General features: G+C 40.8%; 1 protein-coding gene across 2 annotated transcripts in view; it reads left to right on the top strand.

The window, feature by feature from the left end:
• Positions 1-19,274, top strand: part of CARD11 (caspase recruitment domain family member 11) — a 210,774-nt gene that overhangs the window by 175,120 nt on the left and 16,380 nt on the right. For both annotated transcript variants that reach the window (XM_088466877.1, XM_088466879.1), the window contains exons 22-23: positions 641-765; positions 11,007-11,122. In XM_088466877.1, the coding sequence (XP_088323003.1) occupies positions 641-765; positions 11,007-11,122 (241 nt within the window). The remainder of the gene's footprint in view (positions 1-640; positions 766-11,006; positions 11,123-19,274) is intronic.

Raw genomic sequence — 19,274 nt, forward strand, 5'->3', positions numbered from 1 at the left:
TGTGTCTCCATCACAACAACGCCTTTGTGCGTATCCTCTGTGTAACTCATGTGCATAGGAGCTATGAGGCAGTTTTGCGCACACAGCAACAAAACCACTATCAACATCGGCATTGCATGTGGGTCTGAATCAGGCCCTAATTCTATCTTTTGGCACTATTGTCAACTGGGCAGAGGAAAAGGTGTGGTACCATTGTATAATTTATGTGAGGAATACAGTATTACATAGGTCTAGGTAATTGGAAAGGTTAGGGGTTTCACAGGTCCTATTTTGCCAGGATAATCTTAGCTTGTGCCACTAAAGATCTGCAACTTGGAGGAATTATATTACTAGACTTAATCCCAAAGTAGTATGATTTAACAAAAAAGCAGGATCTTATACCCATTTTACAGCAAGTTCCATCCCCCAAAAGAATTACGTTGTGGTTTGTATGAACTGAGTAATTCTTATTATTGTCCCAGTTTTCTATTATTCAGTGTATGGGAGCTTTAGGTGACTGTAGCTTGGACTTAAATACATCCAAGGAAAATACTTATATAATTTATATTTAGAAGTATTATTACTTCTAAATATAAGTTATAATTAAAGTGAATTTGTTTCTTTACTAATGTGACACATTTACAAATACTTTTTATCCTAGATATTGCAACAAAGGAAGCATTTCAAAAGAAACAGAAATCGGAGACAATTATCTTTTCAAGAGAGCGAAATCCAAACTCATACGAGTGTATTACACCTGCTCATATTGAGTCTGTTGTCTCTAAGGTACAGCCAAATGCAATAAAATGTATCTTAATGAGCTTTCATTAGTCACACACTTCAGTATTCATCTCTTGTAGACTTTTGTAATGTAACTTACTTGTGTATATATGTGACAGATTGGTCTTTTTCTGACACAATAGCAGTGGGCTGATTTTCACAGATTTTACTTGGGGTTCCCCTTATTGCCAGTAACCTGCCATTGCTAACCATTTCTGCTTACTTTGTCATAACTCCTGGGTATAAAATAGAGGGCTGTCTCAGGATCCTGAGTACAACACAAAAAAGAAACATAATGGAGTGTAGTGCCAGGTACACACTTGTACAACCGGCAATCGTGCCGGTGTCCAGGGACACCATGGACATCGCATGATTGCCGGTACACACCGCAGCAAATAATGAAGGATGGAAATATCACTTGTTCCATCCTTTATTAACATGCATGGGCTCCCCATGCAATATAGTCAGGTTTGATGTACAATACATCAAACCTGACATCGCATGCGACCACAGGAGAAAGCATTTTGTGCATACACACTGCATGATATGCATGAATTGTCGTTCCGATTTGGCCAAATCGGAACAACATCGCTCAAGTCTGCACCCAGCCTTAGTTTGTGTCTCTATGTCACAGGACTACAGCAGGCATAGGTGTTTGCATCAATACAGCAGGATATTTAGGAATACTGATACCAAGAGGTAAATATAGTAGAAAACACACAAACAAAAAAAATATGCAGGAGCGCTGTGATACACAGTAACTGCAGGATTAAAACATGTAAATATTTGTTACTGTTAACAAAGGGTTACTTCCCAATACATAATCATATAAAACATAGACAAATTAAACACTGTATAAAATTCAAAGCCATATATATGCAGAAACTTTCTAATTGTCTGTAGCCATAGATCTCTTAGAATATATATTATGAAAAGTCCAGTATACTGTATGGGGAAAGTTTGCAAGCACTTGGGAAAAATATATATACATCCAACTATGTTAGTGGATGCTGCCAGTTAATAATACATGTTATCTATACATTGTATACAAGACTTGCGCTGGTAGGTTTTGTTTTTTTTGCAATAAATTTTAATTAGGTTTTGAAACAAACTAAATCAAAACGAGATGTCCACAGGTATAAAAGAAACATAAGGGAGTACACCTGTATACTACAGCAGAAATAAGTATAGTAAACATCGGTACACAAGATATCATGGACTGCTAAAATGGCAAAACAGAGAAAAACTAAGGCATAAAAACAACAAGACAAGACATAGGGAGGAAGGGGGAACGGAAAAATGAGTAACCTAGTGTAGTGACAGGTAATTGAGAGCATTGAAATTAAATAGTAAGGGCATAGAAAGAGGGTGCTGGAGGCAATTAGATATTAGCCTACTAATATACATAAAGGACTAAAATTCCAACCAAGAACACCAGGGAGCACGGAATTCACGCTGCTTCTCAACTCCCAAAAGAAGGTCATCCACGGTCATGTTTTTTTTTAATCATGTATTCTTTATTAAAGATTTTCTTTTTTTTTAAATAATTTAAACAACTTAAACAAATGCTAAAGTTATCAATTAAACAATTACGGTAGATCATGAAAACAAAATAATTACAAGTGCAATTTTTTTCATATGACTATGCTACAGGACATTGTAAAAACGATAAACAGAAAAGAAAAAAAGATTTTAGCAGGCATCTCAGGGTATACCTCGAAATTCAAAACATATAATTTAATAAATAGGAAAAAATCCATAATATATAACAAATTTCCATGATTATCAATAAAGCAAAGTAACAACACACTACCATATTATACAAAAAAAAGAATATACTGGCACAGGCCCGCTCGCACACCCCACATGCAGCATGAATAAATCATGTGGCTGTGGCAGCACCAATCATTCTGCCCAATCTCAAATGACACCATCTATCCCATTTATCATGAAATTTGGACATAGAGTTGCAAGACTTAAACATATGTTTTTCATGCTTCATCACATCATTCACTAAAGCTCTCCATTTAAATGGGTCAGGAGGATCGGTCGAAAACCAGGACCGTGCTATTATTAATTTAGCTAACAGAGAGAGACACATAATATAGAGATATAGTGTCACTGAGATCAAGGCCAACAAACAACTTCTAGAAATTAAAGAAGGAAGAGGAAGCAATACTGTAGATCCTTCAAAATTTGTTCCCAAATAGAATGAACTAACAGACAGCCCCTCAACAAATTCCAAAATCCAGCATTATCCTCTCCACACCTAGGCCAAAAGGAGTCTTCTCTAAGGCCAGCTCACTGCAAGGATACAGGTGTGTGATACACTCTATGCAAAACATAAAAGTGTACTTGCTGATATCTAACACAGGGAGTGGTAAATTTAATCAAACCCAGAATTTGTGACCAATGCTCATCAGAGATCAAACCTATATTGGTCTCCCACTTCATCGTAAGGGAAGAAAGCAATTCTGGAACAAATTTAGCATTGAAGGTGGCATATATAGAGGACACCTTACCCTTAGAACCCAAAGCAGCCAATAGAGATTTAACGGGGAAGGGTGATAATACAGGAGTAAACTGCACTTGTATAACGTGACGTAATTGCAAATATCCAAAGAAGGCTGCATTGGGAATACTTAATTCACTCTGCAGCTGCTGTAAAGACTTATAATTCGCTTCACTATACAGTTGACTTATAGTTGTGACACCTTTTAAAAGCCATATGTTATCCGACGACAACATGAGTAATTGCGGATATGAACTGTTAAATCACAGGGGTGAATCTGCATCTAGGTCAGGCCATTCAAAAAAAAAAGCATGAGCATATCGTCAAACCAACAGAGCTTGATGGATTAGAGGAGGCAAACCAGTAACAGTTACACCTGAAAGTAAAAGAAGTAGCGAAGAAAGTGAGGACCCCACTCGTTCAGCCAGAAAACCCAACAATGTCAAGCCAACGGAGCCAGTTACCCATTCAGACAGCTATATAATAAAGCCGAAGGTTAGGGAGGCCAAGCCCACCTTTATACAGAGTTTTAATAGACACTCTAGCAGGTCCATTCCCCCAAATGAAAGATGACAGAATGCTATCAATAACAGAAAATACTCTTTTGGGGATATGAACTTGTGAGTGCTGCAGGATATACTTTGGTTGAATAGACCTCTTAAACAAATGAATGCGCCCCAAGACTGACAAGGGTAATTTTTTCCAAACATGTATTTTCACCTTAACACTGGCTGTAATAGGATCAATATTTTGCAACTCACAATCCGAGGCATGGGGCTTAATCCAAACACCCAAATATTTAAATCTCAGTGTCCACTGTAAGGAGCAGCTTATCTGTTCATTATCAGGAATATGATTAAACTTATTCCAATTGATAAGTAAACCTGAAAAAACCCCAAATGTATTAACAATTCGCAACATTGACTCTAAAGAGCTGCCTGAGTATTCTAGAAACAAAATCATGTCGTCGGCATATAGAGCTACGACATCTTCAGCCTCACCTACTCTAATACCACGGACATCTGGATCAGCACATCATAGACAAGCCAATGGCTATCGCAAAAAGGGCAGGAGATAATGGACAGCCCTGGCAAGTCTATCCACGGTCATGGTTTAGTTTAATCTAGAGAACCACTCCTCTATTGAAGGTTGGGAAATGGACCTCCTTAGTATCGGAATAACTGCCTTTGCGGCACTGTTAAGGTATTTGAGTAGGGATTTCTTATATCATGCCACAATACCAGGGTACAAATTTAATAACAAAAAAAGAGGGGTCTGAAGGAACTTCATTGCCCTTGATTGTCCTAGAATGGGATATAACCTTATCCCAAAAGGAGAGGTGAATGGAGCAGTCCCACCAAATATGTAGAGGAGAACCTTCGGCTGAGTTACATCTCCAACAACTAGCAGACACCCCAGGATAGAATTTTGTAAGAGCAAGGGGACACCAATACAAATGAGAGAGCACTTTAAATTGCGATTCTATAACTGAATAGCTTACAGTGCTGGCAAATGTATTAAGATCAAGTTAGGTTTTTAACGTAACTGTTGTGAAAAATGAGCGCTATGTGTGTACAATATTAACTGTAGCAAAAACATGTTGGCTTGTGTCAACAAGCAATAAATCATTAAAACAATAAAAATAGCATTAAAAGCAAATAAAATAAATAAAATTAGTTGCTGATTAATGATGTTATAGTTCTTTTCCAATATTTTCTGTGCCTCTAAGAAGCCGGATGAGTGCGGGAATAGGTTATTTATGGTTGGAAAGTCTCCTTACCCTAAACTTGCCCTGTCACTTCACTCTGGGTCTTCTGTAGCACCAGCAATCTTGTCTCCCTGCTGATGTTTCCAGTCTCTTTGCTCCATGCTTGACAGGAGCATAGGGGAGGCCAGAAGGTGCCAGTATTGGGGGTATTCAGTCCGTGGCACTGGTAATTTCCAATGCTTTTCCAACTTGCTAGACTTTATCGACAAGATACAAGAATACTGTCATCATCTAACCTCCCCTGGCTCCCGCCAAGCATGGAGCACAGAAGATGTTGACATTTTGACCATGTCAACATTTTGACTGTTGACATTTATTTTTAATTGACCCTGTTGACTTTATGACCGAGTCAACCTTATGTCGACATTTTGGTTGTCAACATTATGACAGTTGACATTTTGATTGTCAAAAATTTTACTACATCCTAGTGTTTCCAGCACTGCGAGGCTTCACAAACTAGCTGTCTCTATTATACTGTACAAGTGATTCATCTTTGGTACATCTTCATCCACTACTTTCTGTACAATTATAACAGCCATGGCCAAAAGTTTTTTAGAATGAAACAAATATTGGTTTTCACAAAGTCTGCTGCTTCAGTTTATATTATGTCAATTTGCATATACTCCAGAATGTCCTGAAGAGTGATCAGATGAATTGCAATTAATTGAAAAGTCCCTCTTTGCCATGAAAATGAACTTAGGGCCTGATTCAGAAGAGCTCGCTATTTGCCAGCACTCGCTCTGAATCAGGGCAGATTTAAAAAAAAAATCTGCCCAGGCCACTCGCATAGCTGTGAGTGACCACCCACAACTTTGCGAGTGGCCTGGCGATGGTCGCGATTATAGCGACCATCGGGCTTGCGTCTAGACCCTTGTGGTAGGGTCTCGGTTCCCGCAAGCCCGAGTGAACTTCCTGCTCTAATAGAGCGGGAAGTTCACTACTGACATCACGAATTATGTCAGTAGGGCCGCCCACAAATGCCAGGCTTTCCTTCGGAAATGCCTCCGTTTGTCCAGCCACCCTCCCTCCCCTAGCTGTTGATCAACATCGACAGCCGCCCGTTTTGTAGCGACCCCCGGAGCAAGTGAAGTTCTCACTCATGTACATGCTGCAGCTGGGAGAGACAGCCAGAAGATGGTGATCAGTTCCTCCAATTATGTATGTAACACAAACGGAGTGGCCCGGCTGCATCCTTCGCCCAGGTGCGGATTGGGATGGAAAATCAGCCCGGGAAATTTCTGGGAGGAGCTAGGTGCATTTCAAAGTTGTCCATGCTCAGGCTATGCCCCAATAGGGAGGATTGGTTTGCACTCAAGCCCTGACACCATAGGCTGCAGTCTGTTTAACCTGGTTGGTCAGTTACTGATCATCCTCTTTCCTAATGCCCTGGCCACATCCTGACCTCCTTTCATCACACCCTCCTCCTTTCTTCATACCACATCCTCTCTTCCATCACCTTGTTCCTTTCCTCGCAATTGTCCTACAAGACGTAGTATTCATAGTCCTTGAGAGTGTCTCTGTTTAAATGGTCAGGCCAGTAGAAGCAGGTTGATGAGAAGAGGTGAACAGAGCTGGATGCTGGGATACATGGTATGCAGATACGCAGATTCATTATAGGTATTCCGCAGTGAAGCCTCTTAAGAAGGGGCACAGGGCACAACACAGCACCAATGCTGGATCCTGTGCTGCCAGCATTCATAATCACACAGCCTGACAGGAGGGGGCAGGGCCTGACGGCCTGACTTCCTGTACACAGACTGTCATAAAGTGGCAACACCGGCCCCTCTGCTCATGCAGCCTGCGCAGCCAGTGTGTGTGATTGTGTTCTGTACACTGACTCCATGTGCCGCAGACTGCCTTGCTGCCTCTGAAGGCACAGATCAGAGAACAACACCTGAGCGCGACAGCGGCACCTGTCACTGAGTGACAGCGGCTGCCAGCAGTCACCTGACATAGAGGGGTCCGGCACAGCGGAAAGTGTACCAGTGGCCCAATACACCCCTGCCTCTGCCTGTCTTCAGCCACCAGGCATTCATGCAGTGCTCGGCTGCAGGCACCTGACAGCCCCCCAGGACTGAAATAGTACTGGCCTGGGGGGCAGATTGCACCCTACCACCCCGGCCGGCCCAGCCCGCCTCTGTGTAGTGCCCACACATTGTGCCAACTATAGTCCGCACACATTATGCCACCTGTAGTCACCACACTTCATGCCACCTGTAGCACCCACACATTATGCTACACTGTAGTCTCCACACATTATGCCACTTGTAGTCCCCACACATTATGCCACCTGTAATGCCCACACATTATGCTACACTATAGTACCCACACATTATGCCACACGATTGCCCACACATATGCCACACTGTAGTCCCCACAAATTATGCCACCTGTAGTGCCCACACATTATGCCACCTGTAGTGCCCACAGTGTACTCACCAACAGCATCCTCAGGCAGCTGGCAAAGCAGCAGCCACAGCCTCACAATGAGTCATACTCATGAGGCTGCGCTGTTGCTAAACTCCAGGTCAGAGGAGCATGTGATGGGCTCCTCGAATCAGAGCTCAGCACATGCTACTCTGACCCTACTGCAGAGAATACTGGGAGTTATTACCCAGTAGTGCACTGCAGTGCTGACTCTGACTGCACTGTGCTCCAGTCCCCTGCTTGTAGCTGCCCGCCGTGTCAGTCACAGCCTTGATGACTGCCCGGCAAGCAGCTGCACTGCAGTCTGCCAATACATTTACAAACTGCACCGTAGGCCACGCCCTCCCGTGATAGGGGGCGTGGCTATAAATCAGTGGGGCCCACCTGGGATTTAACCAAAGCCCCGGCAGCCCAGTCCAAGCCTGAACACAGCCATACATAAAGAATGGTTCCAAAACATGCTCCGAGAGCAACTTCTCCCAACCATCCAAGAACAGTTTGGTGACAAACAATGCCTTTTCCAGCATGATGGAGCACCTTGCCATTAGGCAAAAGTGATAACTAAGTGGCTCGGGGAACAAAACATCAAAATTTTGGGTCCATGGCCAGTAAACTCCCCAGACCTTAAACCCTTTGAGAACTTGTGGTCAATCCTCAAGAGGCGGGTGGACAAACAAAAACCCACAAATTCTGACAAACTCCAAGCATTTGGAATTGGACATCCTGAGGAAGGACATTTGTGTCTGAAACGCGATGATGGTTGTGGAACTGTATCTTTTTTTCACCTATTTTTCAAGTTATTCTTGTAGGGTTGCCCATTTAGCATTTTTTTTGCCAATTTCCATACTGACAGGAGTGGTAGTCTCACCTCCCGGGCATATGAGGATATGCTCCTTGGCTAAGTTGTGGTGACTATATATACATGTTTTTTTAATATATGTGGATTGTTTCCGTGGTATTTTTTATTAAAATTGAATACCTATAAGAAGACTCTTGATGCCTTTGTGAGATTGTGGGCACGAATATTCAAAGAAACCTTTTGGGGAATGAAACAACATGTTTATTGGTGAGTACCTATTCACTAATCGGGAGGTGTTGGGAAGGAGGAGAGAAAAAATCCAGTGGATGTGTATAATAAGTGAAGGAGTTAAAGCAACCTTTCAGGGAATGTTATATACTTCTTGATGGTGAGTTCTATCCATATTAGAGTCAGGAGAAAAAGACGCTGATCGAAAGGGAAAGGGACCACATAAAGAAGTGTTGGGGATCATACCAACCAATCGAATTTAGGTGGATGGCGCTTGTGGACTATTTCATATATATTTTTTCTTGTCAAAACTCCAAGCATTGATTAAGCAAGAATGGGTGACCATCACTCAGTATGTGGCCCAGAAGTTGATTGGCAGCATGCCAGGGCGAATTGCAGAGGTCTTGAAAAAGAAGGGTCAACACTGCAAATATTGACTCTTTGCATAAACTTAATGTAATTGTCAATAAAAGCCTTTGACACTTATGAAATGCTTGTAATTTTACTTCAGTATACCACAGTAACATCTGTCAAAAAGGTCTAAAAACACTGAAGCAGCAAACTTTGTGAAAACAATACTTGTGTCATTCTCAAAACTTTTGGCCATGGCTGTAGACACCATAGAAACAATTTAATTGTTGATACAGTATCAATTACATTATTGCACTATTGTCTACATCTATTACAGATACCAATACATTCTATCTAATGCTTGTGATAATGTGAGACTATATATGATATTATTGTCTATATCTAGTATAGAAAACTTAGCTTTGCTTACTAAACTTGTTTTTGTTTATTCAACAATAGCATACAATTGTAACAGTCTATTATTAAAGGGGCCTGTTTAATTTACATGAGATTAACACTTACATCAATATATTATATTCATACCACAGGCTCTCATATTTAAACACTATCACCATTTTATTTTCACTTTATGCTGTCACCTAGGTAGGAATGATTCACATTTGACATCAATTAGTCCATTATTATAATATGTTAGATTTAGATATGTGGCATTAACTTTAATCACCCCAAATAAATGTGATATTTTTTCAGCAATTAGATATTATTATGTGATCTTTGCAATTATATGACCTTCATACATATTATCTCTAAACCAGCACAGATTTATTTTTGCTGATTAAAAGCACAGCAATACAGAAGTCTACAATTATTAAGCTACACAAAGTGTATCTACTGTAATTGTCAATGAGAGTTTGATACAATTTACATCTCAGAAAGTTGGCCACTTATTGTATACATTATATTATTGGTGAATACCTGTACTTTTAATATTTTGCCAATAATATATCTTGGATGTTTTGGTTAGTTACTTTTTTTTCCACAATAAATACTTTTTTAATATAATTTATTAATATAAAGACTAGCAAACTGTCATTAACAGTACATATCACTCACATTTATTTACTGACACATAAAATCAGTCACCTGTGTCATTTACTAAGTGTTTTCTATAATCCCATTTATTTTTCTTTATTATTAGTATTTTTGGTTTGCAATTTTCTTTTTTATTGTTTTAATATTTCGTTGTGCTGTATGTTTCATACATGTGTTATCGTCTTAGTGCATATCAATAAATATTATATTTTAAAGGGGATCCTTTGTAAAATCCAAGGAAGATGGCACATAGGCTTTTGAGCTCAGCTGTGCTGTTATGCTCTCTGGGATATTTGTTGACACAATTGAGTTGTGATATGAGCGATAATTCAGAGCCCACATATCATTTTAATTTGGAGCCCTCTCATAAAATTGTCATAGATATCATATGTCTCCCACAGTTGCATAACATCAGTGTATTAACCTTCAAATTATCACATGATAAAATAGTCTTTACAATTATTAAAATAACATTTTTTGTGTAATAAAAACAAAAATTAAGAATTGAGTAAAAAGTGGCTGTCCACTTCATTAGGATTAATTTTTCAGTGGTTTCATTCTCCACTCCCTGAAGAAGTGGACAGACATAAGTGAAACCCATAGCAGAGAAATGTATTTAATGTGTTATTTTTATTTATTATTGTTATTATTATTTAACATGTTTTGTATTTTATCTTTTAAAGCCTCTTTTTATTCTGTGATACTGTGAAGGCTGATACACTGATTTTATTTACTGTTGTCTGCAACTGTAAGAAACATGCTCTGGCAATTTCATCTAATTGGATTTTTAAGTGAGGGCTGTAAAATGGATTGTCCCTGATATCACAACTGAACTGTGTTGATAAGGATTATTCATCACATTATAATGGATTTCTATATATCTGCATAAAAATTTAGTTTAGCACTCAAATTTATATTCAGATTTTAACCTTAAATCCAAGAACTCTTTTCAACACAGTGTCTATCAGTGCCAGACAACCAAATGCTAATTACTACCTCTTTTATAGACTACAATTATGGATTAATAGAAAATTACTGTATATGATGCTACAAACTAAAGGTAGGGCACTGTAGATGTGTAATGTATTCATAGATTATCTTGTTTGTAGAATAAACACTGCTTGCTGGATGTTGGACTGGAATGTACAAAGGACTTAATAAAAGCCAAAATCTATCCAATTATTCTTTTCGTCAAGATATCTGAGAGAAATATGAAGAGGTTCAGGTAAAATATTGGCTATTTATCTTGCTCTCTAGATTAAAATGTTTTAAAAAGCAGTGATTAAAATAATGCTAAATATATAAACAAGTCTTTGGCTCATGCGGCATTTGTGATGTGTTGGAAAATTTCTGCACCAATAGAAATCTTTAAATATGAATAGAAAAAGTTTAGTGTTTTAAATTAACTAAAGTTTGCTACAACCCCTGAACAAAATACTTATGTCTACATCTGTAAAATTCAGCCAACAAAAAGCAAATCTTGAAGTGGTTCATGGTATGATGGAGTTAATAGTTGATCTAATTGACATTGTTTAATTTTAATATGGAAATTTGTGTTTAGATTTGGCAAAACCTGATTGTAGAACAATTTGATATCCAGCTGAATTGTAGAAAATAGATGCTAAAATAATAACGTTTCCTTCTCAAATATGTGTAAGGAAAGATTTCAGGAATGTGTTTGCGCAAATACTGTATATTTACATAAAATAGTAATTTATGGGGATTCATTTGTGTCTATACCAGAATTACTCTACAAGCATGATGAAGAACACATTAGGAAGTTGTTTGGAATTTAAGATGGAAATTATAGAGGCAAATAGTTATTGGTTAAATATCAAGAATACATGAAAGTGCATGCACATTTTATTTTATTACTTTCATATCCAGATGGTAAAGAAGTGGAGAACTTTACCTTCAGAGCCCCATTACTACTACCTATCTGCACTGAAATAAAAGGATATATATAGTATGATGCTCTTTCAGTATTGCCAGTAAAAAGTTTGTAGCTGAGCACAAACAGACTCTTTCATGGTATACTTTTTTCCTGGAGGCTAGTGTACAATAAAACCACTTTATGGTGGCTATTGTACTATACACATCTCCGTATTCATGTTGGTGGGTACATAATACAGGCAGCTTTCCCAGTGGCTATTGTACTCACCTCTCTTCTGGTGCTGCATTTCAAAAAACTGATCTCTATCAGCCATAATAGCAAAAACTAGAAGCAGCTGTGGACCCTAGAGGGCCGTGAGTGATACTGGAAACAGTATTACTAGACCCACAATCTGTCTGAAACCACAGTAACTATTGTGTGGGCAATTCCTGCTGGTCAAATTGCAAAGTAGAGGAAATGAGATATCAAAACTATGTAATTCAGACATATTGGCACTGGCATAGAAGGTTGGATCCTACAATGAATGTATTGCATAGGTTTGGTGGCATTATCATACTTATGGCATATATTAATGTTACATGACATCTTTTAATATTACAATAATTTGTGTTATAGGTGTAAAACATTAAATGTTGGTACAGTTATTGGCACTTATATACCGAACTATAACATTCACTACACTTCTACACACACATATAAATACAGACATTCCCCATTTTTCTTTTGTCAGTGGAGGACACTGGAGACCATGGGTATAGTGGAGCTGCAGGAGTGCTGGGCACCAAAGCGTTAACTCCTTTTCTTCTTCAGAGTCCATAGGGAATCATAGGGATACCATGTGGTAATGTGGTTGGAGAGATCCAGGCACCAAACAGTTAAAGCTTTCAACTCCCAGGATGCCTCGGGTCTTCCTCCATATATACCCCACCCCCAGCCAAGGGCCTTCAGTTGTTTATTTGGTGCGGCAGGATTCAGACTCAGGCAGTCCTAAGCTTTTATTTAATTTTTAATGTTTTTGGGTTGGCAGTACTGAGCATCTGAATTAAGACGCATGTGCTGCGACTCAGTCTGCCTCTGCTGGGCTGCAACACCAGTTTCGGGGCTGGTGATTTCGGCGGGTCTCGGCTGAGCTTGCTAGCAGCGATGCTGGGACCTGGACTGCAATCGGATGCACAGAGATGGTAGGTAAGGCGATTCCACACTTATGGGGAATCGTGCTTGGCAGCCCTTGCTTCCAGCCCAGGAGACGCACCAGAAGCCGGTGCAGTCAGGGTTCGGAGCGTCCGAGTCCTCACTAGACAGCCGGGGCCAGGATCAGCAGCAGATGCATTTGCTGCAACGAGGCCAGTGTACCCGGCCAGTTGATGCAGCTTAGGGGAGGCAGGCACTCCCCTGGCAGCTCCTCCCCCGACCCAGACGCAGTCCCTTCAAAGGTTTTCGTGTGTCTGGGTTGCTCCTCCTACCCACCTCGTGTATATGAGATGCTCACAGACCACTTTCGGTGTGCTGCTGTAGCTGTTAGTCTCAGGAGGTTTTGGGTCAGTCTCCCTGTATACCTTTCCCATGGGTCAAGTATATAGTGCTCTATAGCATTGTGTTTTGAGTATTTGATTCAGCGTCCAGTGCAACTAAACTTGCATATGCATTATATGTGACTGTTTGCTAGCTGCTGTGTTAATACTGCCTTTTATTTCTAACTGTCAGTTATAACTATCACTGTTTTTCTCCTCATCCCTCTGTTGCAGGTGTGTGGGGTTTTTCTTTATACTTCACATGTATTTGTTATTTGTGAAGGTTGTCACATTGCATTGTTACCTATATAATTGATATGTCAAAAAATAGAGAGAATCAGGAGAGGGAGGCCCATGTGCTTGTTTCATGTAAAGCCTGTTTGGGGGGCTTGTCCTCTCAGGACGTTATAAAGAATGGTTTGTGTGCTGTCTTTTATAAAGAACCACCTCACCAGTCCAGTATACCAGTCGGAAGATGGCCAAAACAAAGTTTCCTAAATCCGATCAGCTCACTGAGCTTATGGAAGAGGCATTGGATAACTCGGATAAACTGTTTTATGTGTAGAAAAGATTAACATCATTGTATCCTTTCCCAGCTTCTGAATGTACTAAGTGGGAGGTACCGCCTACTGTGGATACTCACGTGACGCACTTAGTCAGAAATTCTATGTTGCCTATTCCGTCAGCATCTTCTCTTAAGGATTTTACAGATGGGAAAATTGAAACATGTCTTAAGGCAATATTTTCATCATCGGGAGCTGTTACTTGTCCATTTCAGGACCATTCGGCTTGTTGGGCAGTTGCCCCCTACAGCTGCGAGTACTCCCCTCTGTCCCAGTTTCACTTCATCCACCGGCTTCAGACCAGTCAGACAGAGTCTCTCTACATGTGTGGGAGGTCTGATGGGCATGCAGGAGGGTTTGATTTTATTGACCATTTAAATTATTGTTCCCGTGAATGGGTGGGTAAGGGCCCCAGTGCATTGATTTGCCCAGGGCCCACACAGCTGTTAAGACAACCCAGGTCCAGCTATGGCTGGAGCCTGGGTAGCCAAAGCTGTTGAGGAATGGACAGGGGCATTGGAAGACACTCTACCAGATGCTACCAGAGAACAGATGATGTATATCTCCCACATACGGGAAGGGGCCACCTATTTGGGAGGAGCTGCAGTAGATGCTGGAATTTTAGCTTCTAAAGCATCAGCAGCTTCAGTAGTGGTGAACAGGGTCCTTTGGTTAAGATCCTGGAAAGCTGATACAGGATCAAAGAAGACTCTAGAGACCTTACCTTTCTATGAAAATATATACTTTTTGGAGCAGAGTTAGATAAGATAATAGCTACTCTGATGGCCCTTTGGCCTATCAATGCTCCCATATCCCCCCCCCGGGTATTTACCAAAATAATGGCAGTCATGACGGTCTATCTCAGGCATCAGGGAATCAGAGTGCTACCATATATTTACGATCTTCTGATATTGGCACAAACTCCAGTTGTTTTACAATACCATCTTCAACTGACCATATCCTGCCTACAAAAACACAGCTGGATCATAAATTGGAAGAAATGCTCTTTCTCCAACACAGCAGATGGTACAACTGGGAGCGCTTCTGGATTCTCGGGTACAAAGGGTGTTTCTACCAGAGGACAAGATTGCAGCCCTATCATTGCGAGTACACAAATCAGGAAAGTCATCTGCCAATAAACATTCTGGAGCTGCGAGCAGACTACAAGGCACTTATCATGGCACAGGACCTGCTCCATGGCAAACCAGTCCAGATCCAGTCCGACAATGCGACATCAGTGGCATATCTCAATCATCAGGGAGGCACACAAAGTCTTGCAGCCATGAAGGAAGTGACAAAGGTTCTGATTTGGACAGAATGTCATCCTCCGGCCATCTCTGTAATATTCATACCGGGAGTCCTCAATTGGGAAGAGTAGTCAGGACATACACGCCGGAAAGTGGTCTCTCCACCCGTGAGTGTTTCATCTCTTGGTGAACAAACGGGGTCTACCAAACATATACCTCATGGCATCACGTCACAACCACAAGGTCCCCAGGTATGGGTCCAGGTCCAGAGCCCCATAAGCAGCATTCGTGGATGCACTGGCAGTAAGATGGGAATTCACGCTGGTGTATCTCTTCCTCCAAAGAGTCAGGCGGATCAGTAATACTAGTGGCTCCGGCTTGGCCCAGATGTCATTGGTTCACCGACATACAGAATCTATCCATAGACAGTCTGTATCCTTTTCCTCTATGGCAGGATCTGTTAACGCAGGGTTATACTCCTCAAGTGACCAATACCTAACTGCACCCCCACCCCTTCCCCCCAGCTTTTAACCCTTAACTACCTAACAAAATTACATATCAAACAGGGTGCTTATCTATCCTTAAACTTATTCAAGTATTCAGATGCTTTAATGCAGTTTAGGTTTTTCTTGTTTCGGATAAATACCTATTCATTGTATATTATTGTGTATTTAGTCCTATAACACATGTCTGTCTGCTAAATTAGTTACTTCTGCAGTTTAGGTGTTTATTATTATTCTTTTAACTGCCTACTCATTATCTGTAGTTAGATATTTTGTACTACAACACAGGTCTGCCTGCTTATTTAGTTAAATTCTGCAGTTCAGGTCTTTTGGGAAATTTGGCATGTGCCTACTCTTACAGTAATAGAACAGCAGGACCACTTTTTCTTTTATTTGTGGTTACAGTATTCAGTGCTCTTGCCACAACACAACCACTTAATATATTCAGGGTGTGTCTGTGTGCATATTTATCCTACAGTGGAACATATCATTATGTTTTCCAAAGGGACCTGAAAGGCTTCCCAGGAGAGGAGGGCTACTGTCCTGCACAGTTTTACTTGCACAATCTGTAAAGAAAACTTTATGTGCGGTACAGGATCACACTGGCCTTGTGATTGATGGTTCTTGGAGGCACGGGGTGAGCCCCACTCTGAGGTAGTTCCCTCACAGAAACCGGCGTGGGTATCTTCCTTGTCACTCACTATGTGAGAGCTGGTGTCCAAGCTAGCAGCATTCTGGCCTTCTCAGCCATTAGCCTTGGTCACCCATCAGTCAACTCTGGCAGAACACCAGCAGTCTCTCTCTGAACCAACTTGGGTTTAGGATTTGTCCCACTCTGTCCAAGGTCTGGGTCAGGTTTCTATCTCGCTACAGCAAACCCTCAAGGTGGGGTACAGTAGCTCCACACCAATGCATTCAGATTATCACTGTAAGTCAGACAACTCCTCAGACCTAGAGGATGAGTTGTCCCAGGTGTTGGATGGCAATTCTTCCTCAGTACAGGACGATCCCTTCGGCACAGGATTACTTATCAAAGATTCCAAAGTGTCTCTGACCTCAGTGGAGCCTCTGGTCAAAGGACGAAAGAACAAACCAGCTACTTTTCCTACCTTGGCTCAGTTAGAGAATCTCCTGGCAAAGGTCTGGTCACATCCGAACAAGAAATTCTTAATATCTAAACAGATCTTGACCTTTTATCCTCTAGAGGACAGGGAAAAGTGGGAGTATGCTCCCCATGTAGATACGCACATTGCATGACTGGTTAAATCAATCATGCTTCCGATTCCAAGTGTAACCTCCCTCAAGTACCCTACAGACAGGAAATTGCTATCTTTGCTAATGCGGGTGCCACCTTACACCCGGCCCTTGCTTCTGCCTGGGTAACAAGGCCTTGGGTCACTGGGCGGATTGGAAGGTTTTGGCTCTGGATCCTGCAGGTCTGACATCCGGGAGTCTAGTGTGTACTTGGTTGAGGCCGCTATTGACTCTGGTGTGTTCTCTTCAAATGTTTTAGCCTCGGCTGTTGCGGCCAGAAGGGCACTGTGGCTTTGCCCCGGCGGGCAGACTGTGAGTACAAAAAGGTCCTAGAGGCTCTCCCCTCCTTCACAAGTGAGGTTCTCTTTGGACCAGAGGTTGCGGCATCTAAGACTGCTTTCCTTCCTTCAGCAGCTCACAAGGCGAAACTACCACAGCAGAGAAACACATTAGAGCTAGTGTGCTGGGATGCTCAATCACTTGCCTCACCCCTAATTGGAGATGGATACATTGCTGCAAGTCCACCGGAGTGGGGATGACAAGCCATACTGCTAATGTGGGTCTTCACCCCTTCCTGTTGCCGCATTGCGGGGCATATGAGCGGCGGAAGTGGCGACTGCACCACATTACTCCACTATACTTGTCACTGTCCACTGTGCATCTGATGGCTGTTGCACTTGCTGCCCCTTTCAATTGACCTCTCTTCACTTGTGGCTGTTGGTCTGCAGGTAGTTCACGGCACCACTATTGTCATTTATATGCAGCGGCATCTACGTATATATATCATACCCTGCTATTCCTGCCAACTCACCGCTCTCTAAACAAACAGGATTAAGTGTACACCTCTGGGAGTCATTTATCCCTAAATATGAATACGCCGACCGCATTGAAGGTAATATTTCAGCAAGCAAATTCTTTGTGAACTAACATGTATACACTGTTTAATACAGCTGACACCATTTTTTTTTTAATGTGATCTGCACCATATAGAAAGGACTTAAATGATTTAATAAAGGCTTCCTAGTCCAGCAGGAATTAGTTTTTTAACTGGTACAATATAGTCACATTATTTGATACTAAACTGCTAGTGTCAATTTGTTACATTATTGTCTTATTTATACTACAAAATGTGACCCTGCTATTTATTTCATATGCGACTTAAAACAAAATTTATACAGCTTTTTAAGCCTTTTATGTTGGTTTTATATGTACAATAAATGTATCGCTTACCCATTATATTTTTTTTGTTTATCTACCTGTCATTGCATACTGTTACCTGAAAATTAAGCAGCTTTTTTGCTTCTTGCTTTCACAAAACAAAGATCAGCCTTCCTCCAGATCTCGGGGCTCTTCCTTTAAAAACCAAAGGTCCAAGGGCAGACGGGGTTGGTCAGGTCGTAGCCAGGTCCCAAAACAACTAAAAAGCCTTAAACTTCCTGGAATGCCCCACAGTCCAGTTCTTTTCCACCGGCTTGCAAGTTGACATTGGCAAACCAAACACCCTCAAGGCCTTCCTCATGAACCTTCTGGCCTTCAATGTGTGTCCAAGTTTCTCCTTCTCAGAGAGAAACAGGGTTTCATTCCAACCTGTTTCTCATTCAGAAACCAGACCGTTCCTTCTGTCTCATCCTCAACCTGAAGACTCTCAACCTGTTCCTCAGGTTTACCAGGTTCAGGATGGAATTGTTATGTTCAATAATGGAGATTATGGAACCAAAATATGTAGAGTTTAGTCGCACAGATTAATTGGTGAGTATTTATACTAGCAAAAGCCCCCTATCTGTAGTATAAAGTAAAATTTGTGCAGGGGGGTGCTACCACTAACACATGTAAACATACAAAGACAGGAAGTGTAAGTGTAAAATGTGGTGCACTATTGATTTAAAATATATATATATATATATATATATATATATATATATATATATGTAAATGTATATTTAAAACATAGATATATATAGATATATTAGAGAAAAAACATTATGGACATTATGTTGTGACATTATGCTGTTCCCATGTCATTTATGGATTGAATAAAGGAAATTTTTTATGAAGTCTGGTGAGTGCACCCCGGAGTTTTTTCTCTAATATATCTGGATTTATGGGACTGAGTCCCATATGGGTTGGTCACCCCAACGAGATGGTCTAAACATATCGTGAGTGCGGACCCATTTTGGATTTTATATTTATATATATATATATATATATATATATACATACACACACATATACAAAAGTTATATAGTGCACCACATTTGACACTTACATTTCACATTCACTTTGTATCTTGTAAACCATGGAACCAGGCAATTTCATAAACTCCTTGGACATCCAGGACACCTATTTACATTTTCCCACCCGGGAGGACCATCAAAGGTTTCTTCGGTTTACGGTGCAGAAGGATC

The sequence above is a fragment of the Taudactylus pleione genome, unplaced genomic scaffold, assembly GCF_031769625.1.
Source record: "Taudactylus pleione unplaced genomic scaffold, aTauple2 ptg000066l, whole genome shotgun sequence".
Classification (NCBI taxonomy): Eukaryota; Metazoa; Chordata; class Amphibia; order Anura; family Myobatrachidae; genus Taudactylus; species Taudactylus pleione.